At 36.0% G+C, this 10434-nt stretch overlaps 2 protein-coding genes across 5 annotated transcripts in view; both read right to left on the reverse strand.

The window, feature by feature from the left end:
• LOC105265594 (lipoma-preferred partner homolog) overlaps positions 1-913 on the reverse strand; it is a gene marked incomplete in the record, with an annotated part of 2480 nt that extends 1567 nt beyond the window's left edge. Inside the window, 3 exon segments of the mRNA XM_011303156.1 lie at positions 1-215; positions 377-517; positions 599-913. Of these exon segments, the coding sequence (XP_011301458.1) occupies positions 1-215; positions 377-511 (350 nt within the window).
• Positions 914-4364: 3451 nt separating this feature from the next.
• LOC105265596 (deleted in azoospermia protein 3) overlaps positions 4365-10434 on the reverse strand; it is a 7254-nt gene continuing 1184 nt past the window's right edge. The window contains exons 2-8 of one of the 4 annotated variants that reach the window (XM_011303159.1): positions 9709-9904; positions 8081-8501; positions 7874-7993; positions 7502-7605; positions 5916-6311; positions 5071-5787; positions 4365-4939 (exon numbers count right to left, since the gene is read on the reverse strand). In XM_011303159.1, coding sequence (XP_011301461.1) covers positions 4604-4939; positions 5071-5787; positions 5916-6311; positions 7502-7605; positions 7874-7993; positions 8081-8501; positions 9709-9711 — 2097 coding nt within the window. In that variant the 5' untranslated portion in view covers positions 9712-9904 and the 3' untranslated portion in view covers positions 4365-4603. Of the gene's footprint in view, positions 4985-5070; positions 5788-5915; positions 6312-7501; positions 7606-7873; positions 7994-8080; positions 8502-9708; positions 10115-10434 lie in introns of all 4 variants that reach the window. The other 3 variants (XM_011303158.1, XM_011303161.1, XM_011303160.1) reach the window with 3 other exon arrangements.

Genomic DNA, 10434 nt, shown 5'->3' on the forward strand with positions numbered 1-10434 from the left:
AAGTGGTCGCTGTTCTGGTAAAAGTTGTTATCATTCTTGTAGAATTTATCAGTGGACCCGTGAGATCTTGAGAATACATTCTTCTCTGGTGGGGCTGAAAATGGAGTTGGCGAGTTGGCGTAGAGATTTGTGGTCTTTTCTGCAGTCCCAGAATTGTTTAAGACTGTACTGTAGGATGGAGTCGTCGCTGCTTTAATTGTATAACTCTGAGGAACCTGAAGATTTTTTTTTATCATCACCTGAACATCTTATTAATAATTAAAAAGTTCATTTTAATTACCAGAATGGATTTATGATATTGGCATGAAAGATGAAAGAGTGAGAGGCATTAGTATAAAACCACGAAACAATTTTAATAGATCAAAAAAAAAATTACCTGAGGCTGTGACTTCTTCGGTTTTGGGGGGACAGCAGGGCCCACTTTCTTCCCACTTTTTCCCGGATTTTGGGGACTTCCATGTTCAATCTGCAGATTAGCTATTTGTTGCTCCAAATTGTTGACACTTGACATCTTTCCCTGAATGACAAATCAATCATTAATCCCCAAGCCTTAAAAACGTCCAGAATTAACTGAAGATGAAGGACCGGAAATACTCACTACTTTTTTTTATTACAACCCTCCACCCACACGTTCAATACTATTTCCGCGATTCGGGGGCGATGACAGCCAGTTTTTTTACAGCAAAGACCTGGGTTGACTCATCACCTTATTATCACTCGAGAATTCCTTTCTGGTGACTCTCCCCACTCATACCTCCCCCCAATCCCTCCCAAATTTCGCTGATCCACGTATTACTGGATTTAATTATCTGCCTGCTAAATAACTGACAATGTCCCGAGTCTGAGGGAAAAATGATAAACGATCGCTGATCGCCTTTTCCCCTTATTTTTACTTTTTATTCTGAACTTTCCACCCACCACTGACGCTCATTGGACGACAGTGCCGCCATCTTATTGAGTGGGAAATCCCCCGACTTTGAATTTCAAAAATTCTGATGAATCAATTAAAACACCGGTCTAATAATAAAGACTATAAACTACAAATTAAAAGATTGTGAAGAATAAAAACACGTTAATCTGATTTTTTCTTCATTTCTTGTTTTTTTTTTTCAATGAGATTCCATGTTTTATCTTTTATTGTTATGATTATTATGTACGATTTTCTCGGTTGCGATAGAGATTTTACATTTTACTTTGTATGTATATATATATTTGTTTTGTTTATTCCTCCTAATATATTTAGATCTCGTGATGAATGAGATTTATTTACCTATATAATATATTCTTTTGTTAATAATTAATCATTTATTTACTCGAGCTAAGTAGATCTGTATTATACTTGTCTCCATTCTTCGTCATTTACTCCGTGCACAGATTTTCGTCATTCTTTATATTTTTGATTTATTCATAAAGTATTGTATTTAATTAGTATTTAATATTCTCATTAAATATATGCTTTGCATTTCTCTTAATTGTAATATACTTTATTGTTTTTTTTTTCATTTTTAGTTGAGTAATTATTCTTTTTAGGTAATTAAAATCTCATATCTAACGATTCCTCTTACTTTTTCTTTCTTTCTCTCCAGCATTTCAATCAGCTCCAAGAATTATCATTTCGCAACCCCTCGACGCTCCACATTTCTTCTTTCATCTCATACCTCTTTATTAGCTATTATAATATTCATCTAGCATTTGTATTAATTTGTTTAATATTCTTTCTCTTAATATACATTTCTTTTTTTCTTGAAGCATATACTTTATATTCAGTGTATATATTATGTATTTATGGACACGAAATAAATCGTGCGCTTGCACCCAAATTCACTCAGAAGTACACGCCCGTCTTCAATTAATTTGTAATTTCATTTTTTTTTTCATCATCGTATTACCTCTCTGACAAATACACGGGTCACAGCCAGTCTGACATTCGCAATAACAATTTTTTCATCTACATTCGAGTAAACAAATTATGTTTACTCACTTCTATGAATTAATATGTGAAAGAATTGGTTGATTTTATATCGATTTTACAAGTTGTCAATTGAATTTATTTATTCTGTGATCAAGGCCATCACCGTTTCATCGGAATAAACAAAAGTCGCCGGGATCGTGGAAATAATCCATTCAATGGACAATTCCATGAGAAATTTTTTTGATAAGTCTAGTTAGACTGCAAATAATTCACCGATCAACTGGTGAAAAATGAGTGATCACTTCAGTTTTCCTGGAGCATCTAATTATTCACCATCAAATTGAAAATCTGATGAAATTCATTCCAAAAAAACTGAATGGGAAATACTTTTCCTCATCACCACATCATCAACAACAATTCAACAAAATTTCATCTAATCACAGAATGCATAATCATCCTCTCCTCACACCAATCCACATTTAACAACATATTTATTCTTCCCATTTGAATATATCTGTGTATCATACATAGAAATAGGTGCCGAAATGAGCTGCTCGCGTATATATCTCATTACTCCTTAATATAACACCTAAAATACTCCGATGTTCTTTGTCAACAGTTGAAAAGAATTTCAATCATCGACTTGAAAAAAAAAAAAATTACCCCACAGTGGAGAAAAAAAAACTGTTCAAACTAAACGAAAAAAAAAAAAGAACGTATTTCACTTTTTAATCCACAAGAAACAATTCAACACTACCAACGAAAAACAAGTAGAAGGCACTCTTATATTATTTTTTGTTAAATTTTCTGTTCACAACAATTAACAGTTTTTTAAATGATTTTTCCGTTTTCAAACGTATCTAGGCCCTTTTAAATAATTCTTCGTACGTTCAACATTTTCAATTAACGAATGGACAATACATTATGGATTAACGAATATTTGACACAAAAGAAAGAATCGACGATTAATAATAATTTTTTTCCCCTTCCCACTTCATTAATTATTTAATAATAATTTAATTATTGTTATTTGCTTGGAAGCTCACAGCCGACACTTTTTAAATATTGTTTTTTTTTTCTTTTTTTATATATATTTTCCATCGTAGTTTATCGTTTTTCAGGGCCACCACCCAAGTTGCTCCAATAATCATATTTTTAATCACTTGAGGATTTAAACGGTTAAACCATAACGAATGGAAAATTATCGATAGAAATGGGGAAATGAAGGCTTAAGTACGTTCTGAATTTTCGTTTATCAGTGATTAAATAAATAATTTGACGATGAAAACGAACTGACTGATGAGTTTATCTCGTAGACAAGATGGCAGTGTCTTGAGCAACCTTTTTTTTAATGATTAGTTATTTCCTTTGTCCCACTAGTACCCCAAAAACACTTTAGTCAATTTTTTTTACGTCTTTGAACACATGACAGATCGCTCGTATTTTTTTTTGTACGATTCAATATTTTTTAAGTATTCTTTTCGTTATATTTGTTTTTTTTTGGATTGGAATTGGATTGAATTGAGTTATTCGGAATTGATAATCGTAATTTTCGAAGTGTGAATTTTTCTAAAAAGAAGAAAGTCATCAATGGAATTATTACCTCGGAAATCACGTCGAGAGAATTAAGTACCTGGTGCACCCAGTGCTCTAAGGTTTTATCTTTTATTTTTCATTTATCTTAAAATTCCGAAGAACTTGTTGTAATTCTACAAATTCCAATCGATCAAATATTTAATGGGATTGATTGGTTGGTGGAGCAATGAAATATGAATGTTTGATTTATGGAGGGGTATTAATCAATTTTAAACAACAACGATTGTAGTTCCAAATGTGGAAATTCACATTTCCCCTTTGAAATTGCAAATTCATATTTCACCGCAGCCCCCAGAACCTCAACAATTCAAATATTCCCTAATCAAATCATTCCTGGAATAATCATTTCCCTACTCCCGCGACTTCCTAACTACTCTAGCATTGCTCACAAATGTATTTTCAGTATATAAGAGCCTAGCATTTTTAACTCCTCGCAATTCGACAAATAACCTAATGATTTCTAGCTCTTCTAGCTTATGATCTCAAGTCTCCATTACCTAAATTACGTTGAATTATCATTAAATAATATATCTTTTATCTCCTTAGTGATATAAATAATGCGTGCTCTCCCCTCCACTCACCATCCAGCACTACACGTGTAAATATATATGTTTATATATTATCTCGTAATATATTAGTTTTAAATATTAAACAAAAAGCCTATTTTAACTTCCTTAATAGTCATTAGAGTTCTTTAAATCTTTAACATGCCATATCCTTACCACATATATATATAATAACGTTTTTATATAACGATTTGTTTTTTCATTTATCATCAGGAAGTATTAAAGAGCCTTTTTTCATTATTCAATATTTTTTATCGAGGGTTATTCTCACATTTTTAGGCCCCAAAAAATGTAAAACAAATGTAGGCCCAGAAAATGTATTTTCCACTCTCAATAGTGATGGTAACGAAAAAAAAAATCAAGAGCCTCCTTGTTTAGGAGTTTTGATTCTTTTTTATTTTCTTTTGTATATTTTGAGAGTGAAAAATCGTATATCCCCTCAAAATATCGACAACAATAACTGGAAATTGTGAATTTCCATGATAAAATGAGATTTCGAAGGGGAAAAAAAAATGATTTTTGGATGATTTTAGAGGGTGAGGGCCTCCATCTGATGGCACGTCCCTGGCATTTGATTATCCTGGGTATTTCGAGGTGATGTCATCTGTATCCTGGCACCCTGCGCATCACCAGCACCTCCGATACCCTCTTTCAATGTCTTGTTGATGCCATTTACCTTGACTTTGTTGCTTCTAAAGTAGCCCTGGGCACCGAGGCCATATCTCCCCTGAAGTTTCTTTTCATCAATGGAATTCTGCTGTGGCAATGATCTTCGTTGATGTTGGCCTGGCATCGGGGCGTGTGACTGAGTACTGGGGGATTGTCCTGGGGCTTGATAACGTCCCTGAGCATTGTAGAACTGCATCTGCACGAGATATACCTCAATTATTCGTCAATTTCAATTTTTTTACTGAAATTTTTAACAGAAAAAAAAAATAGAAATAATCGCACTGCACTCAATATTTTTCACCTAAAGAAAAGGATGAAAAGGACTACCTGCAGATTCGTTGGTGAAAAATTGGGTAAAGGTCTCGTCATTGGTGAGTACGGTGCTGGTGGTGGACTAGTATTCTTATCAGGCCCATTGCCATCGTCTCCAGGACCATTGGAAATTCCACTTTTGTACCCAATCCCACCATTTCTCATATTTCTACGCCCACTGTTGACATCACTACTCTTACCACTCGGTCTCGGTGTCGTTGACGTGACAGTTGATCTGTCAAAGCCCCTGGTGACGACGTAGGACGTTGGTGTTGATTTACGAGGTATTTGTGGAGTTTTTGGTACCTGGGACTTGGGATAATGGGCCTGATGGATATTGGAGAAGAGGGAGTAGCCATTTGGAGTTCGTTGATGAGTGTAGGGACTCTTCTGGGGTGTTGTCTGTGAATTTGTGGGTGTTGGTAAAAGGCTGGGGGTATTGTAAGGTGTCTGAATGAAGACTGGATGGTATACGAATGTTCTACAATGCATGGCACCACCTGTTGTGTCTTCAGGGTCTGTCTGATACGTCTGTGGTGGTGTAGGGGTCAGGGGAAGAGGAAGGGCATGGGGATAATTTGAGTATCGAGGTGTCAGGGGATACTTCAGGGGCATCAGAGACATTAACGGAGTTGTGGGGGGATTTGTGGGTGTGGACTGGTCCAAGGTTATTTGGGACTGATGGGGATGGGATACGTCGGTTTGGGAGTGGCTTGACGTCGATCGTGTCTCCTGAGGGAGTAAAATCATGGATATTCTCAAAATTGAAGAAAATTTAGTTGAAAAAAGAAATAGAGAGATGAATAATTATTTTAATTCACTTTGGAATGAAATTATTCGATTTCGGGGAATAGTTATACCTCTTGTGTAGCTCCCTGGCCATCGGAATTCGTAGGCTGTTGGCAATCAGTCGTATAAATCACCAGCTGTTGCTCCCCAAGTCCAATATTTCCATGCGTTGGTGTACCCTGTCCCTGTGATTGATGCCCAGGAAAACTATAGTAATTTGGATCTAATCCTTGATGATTCGCGGCTGGACCATTCGGAACAGTCTGATGGTGGGGATGATGATTTGGTGGAGCACCTGGTGGTCCAGTACCTGGGTAAAAGTGATGATTAGCCTGTGGACTCGTTGCACCAGTCACTGGACTATTTTGTGCACCACTTGCTCCAACACTTGTTCCATTAGTTGTTCCACTACTCGCTGTGAATATATACGGTGGTGCACCAGCTGCTCCAGGATAATACGACTCGTACTAAAGAAAAGAAATAAATTTCATCACCCTCAAATAATTTTTATCGCTTTTCTCTAATACAGTGAAATAAAAATGTATGATTCTTTTTCAGGTTGTAAAAAAAAATCATTTAGTGATTTTCATTTCACAAATTGTGCAGGACAATGAGAAAACAAATTAGCAAACCTCTCAAAGCCCACAAATAATTAAAATAAAATATCGAAGCCACAAACAACAGTTATACATGCAAAATCTGTTGTGTAATTGTTGAGAAAAAAAAATGTCTCCGGTTGGATTGAATAGAATAAAATATTTAAACGTGCTGGAATCGTTCACAGTACATGCTCAAAATCACATAAAACAATCTTTCAATATCAATTGAATTTGTAGAATTTAGTATTGATAAATAATTTTTAATCTCTCTTTGTTACAAATTTTCTCTTGTTTTTCATATTGTACCTTTAAACCTCAATACTGTATTGCGTCGAGAAGTACATAAGTAGGCATTTGTTGTGGATTTGGAAGGAAGGCCGGCGGTATTGCTTCTCCCATTAGACCGTTTGTCTGTCCAAATCATTCAATTTAAATATTTGTTTTTTACACTTTCAACTCCACTTGGGGATAATTTAATGAGTGATTTGGTGTTCAATTATCTAATGTGATATCTAGGTCGCTAGGTTGTCTAGTGATTATGTGTGGTCGATCCAAAAGGGTATTACGAACCAGTTATAAACAACACACCTTCACCAACGTAAATAAATTATTCAATTTTTGTGGGGACTATCCGAGTACTAATTAATAAACAAATAAAAACATGTAATTTCATAGAAGATCAGAGCAACTGGGAGGAGAAGCACTCGGATACCCCCAACTCTGCAGACAAGTGGAATAAAATCAATTGAATCATGTAATTACTCTCTATTTCCTCCCCAATTCGTAAATAATAAATATTTATCTATTAAAATAAAATCACATCACTCCTTGGATTTACACAATTTATAAATTTATTCCACTTGAATAATGATTGTTCTCGTGCTGGTTAGTATGAAATTTAACTGGATGGATGAACTCATGAATTTATTCAACTCGTTAATTCGCGTTTTAAATCTTACTATTTTTATGGAAAAGTCGAAGAAATTTCAATCAGATAATTGACTTCGATTTCTTCAACAGTAATTTACGAATTGAGTTAATTAGCGTGAGGTACTTACAGGCATTGGGGGATACTGATACTGAGGTGGCATGTATAAGGATGGCGCTGGGCAGGGGTATACCATCGGTGCGAATGTCTGATGTGCAGAAGCTGCCTGAGGGCCTGAAAAATAAAATATAGATTCGCATTGTAAACACCAGGAAAAATTCATTTCGCTATTAATTTCAAGGGCTTATTAAAAATAATAGTAATACTATTATAATTACGTGTTACAGAATTTATATTTAAAGCGGTCTTTCAATTAGTCCAAGGGATAAATAAATAAATAAAAGGAGAAGAGAAATGATTGAATTTATCAGTTGAAAAAAAAGTGATTGTCTCGTACATGCGAGTGATGGGAATGAATTTAAATATTTCTCATCTGATTTACCAAATACTCCAGCTGTTTGGTACAGAGCTGCTGGATCTGTTGGTGGAGCCAATGGTGTACCTGGAGCTGGGGCACCAGCATTGTAGAAAGTCAATCCATTCTGATAAGGTAATCCCATTCCTGAAAGAAAAAAAAAGATGCAATAAAAAGATAATTCAGTGGAATCTTTTCTGATCACAGGCGAAAATTGTGACAAAAATAATTTACCATTGGGGTAATAATAAGGGCTTGTGGGGACAGCAGGTGGAGAGCCAGAGCCGCCGTCGAAGGACCGATTGAATGTCTGTTTTTTGATGGCGGGTGCGATATTCAATTTTCTCTCTCGGAGAATAATTCCCTCGGGATCCTGCTGAAGGCGTTTAGCCTCTTCCTCTGTCTCAAATGTGACGAATCCGTATCCTTTGGATACACCAGCACGATCGAGGATGATTTTCGTTGCCTTTACGTTCCCGTAGGATGAAAACAGCTGTGCCAATTCAGCTTCACTAGTGTTCGCTGATATTCCACCCACAAATATACGATTTGGAACTAGTGTACCGTATTTAGGAGCTGCCATTGCTTGACTAGCAGCTGATGCGGGACTAGATGCTGGACTTGAACCCTCAGTACCACCAGTTGATGCTGAACTCTTTATATTTTATATAAAACAGAAAAAAACAAATGCATTTAATCAAATTTTCTCCAGATAATTCGAGATTCTCAGGGAGCGTTAAACGGATTCGCAATTATCGGTTAATATTTTCGAATCGAGAAGAAATAGAAAAATTTTTGTAAAGATCTTTTTGGCAGTGCACATATCGCTCTGCAAAAAAGATACTTATGAAAATTCGTGTGTCTCCCATCATTTACGAGATATTCATCGATAACTAAGTTATGGGAAATACACGGATTTCCGTTTAATAATGTACAACACAATTATCCGGACGTGAATTTAATTTCCAAATAAATTGAAGAATGCCAGAGGAGGTGGAGAATTAAAAGAGGGCAGATAGATGACGTAAGCTTTTACTTTTAACGATAACAATAAATAAATATCACGAATCCATTTTCCCACGAGTCCATCGGCTGACAACTCCATTGTGTTAGGCCCATCGCGAGTCAAAACAAGTGACAAATCTTCCCATTAAATTCGAAATTCAAAATAGATTCATGGTAAATCGATTTCGTACTCATCTGCAACCGCTCCCCAAGGCTCAAACCACCGAAAAACAACAAACACCTCCACGATGAGAAGTTAAAAGACAGAACCTCAAGAAATCCACGACAATTTCAATTCCCTCTTCACCCCGAGACGGAAAAACCACAAATCTATCCTTGGAAAATTCACTAATCAAGTATTCCCTCAACTTCGCAGCCTCTGGGGATCAAAAAAAAAAAAATTGACAAACGCTGGATCGAGGTAAACACACGGACTGTCACACTGTCACGTCCGCGCGGTCAAAACAAAAATCTCTGTCATCCCCACCACCGGAAAACAAAAAGCAATCCCATAAATAAAAACTGTGCAAAATCAAACAACAAAGAAAAATACCAATTTCCAATGATTCCACGTTCTCTAAACATACGGGGCAATACGGGCCAGTGTTGGATTGTTTCTCATCCCTAGTTGCTCCTAGAGTTTGCAAAAAGTATTTTCTCTCATGAGAAACTGAAGAACTGGGAAAGCTGAGGAATTTTGAAAAAATAGGAATTTTCCCAGTTTTGGAGAAGGGAAAATTGCAAACGGGAAAAGGGGGAGAAAGGGGAGAAAATGTGAAATAAATGGGAAATAAATGGGGAGTCAATGGTGAATAAATGGTGAGTAAATGGTGAATAAATGGGAAATAAATGCTCACCATGTTCAGACCTGTCGAAAGCTCGAGGGCAGTCCTGAATATCGACTCCAGCACTCGAATTATGGATAATTATTGTTCGGATAAAATCTGAGGTAATCCCGAGGATGTTGGGGATGGATAATGTTATTTTGTCGATCCTTGGACGTTTTTTCGTCTCCGGGGGATCGTCCCGGAATCTTCACAGGGTACACCAGCACTGAACAGCACCAGACAACTTGTTTAGAGATGAGTTAACACTTCCACACGGTCAATTTTGACAGTTCCAATTATGTGGATGAGGTGTGGGTTTTGAAATTGATGGATTTTATTGTCGTATCTGTGGGGTTTTTAGTCCTTTCTTGGGCTCTCTCTCGCCACCACTTATGAATACACCAACGACACCAACAGACTGGCCCCACCACTCTTCCTACCAACAAGATGGCCACTTCATTAAGCCCGCCAATATTCATTTTTTCAATCTTTTACTTATTTCCTATTTTTGGAATTTTTACGTTTTTACGTTTTTTCTTTATGCCTCGTGGTTCCAGTTTTATTTCAATTTTTTAAATAAATTATTTGATTATTAGTCTCCAGAAAATATATTATCAGTTTTTCCTTCGTGATTTGTTTAAATTTACTGGAAATTCACGAAGTTTTGAATAATTGAAAAGAATTGATTAATTGATATCAAAAATCAATTCCACATGCTCCTCTATCTCTCGTTATTCCAATTTTATTGTAATTTTT

Source organism: Fopius arisanus, unplaced genomic scaffold (assembly GCF_000806365.1).
Source record: "Fopius arisanus strain USDA-PBARC FA_bdor unplaced genomic scaffold, ASM80636v1 scaffold00031, whole genome shotgun sequence".
In the NCBI taxonomy this organism is placed as follows: Eukaryota; Metazoa; Arthropoda; class Insecta; order Hymenoptera; family Braconidae; genus Fopius; species Fopius arisanus.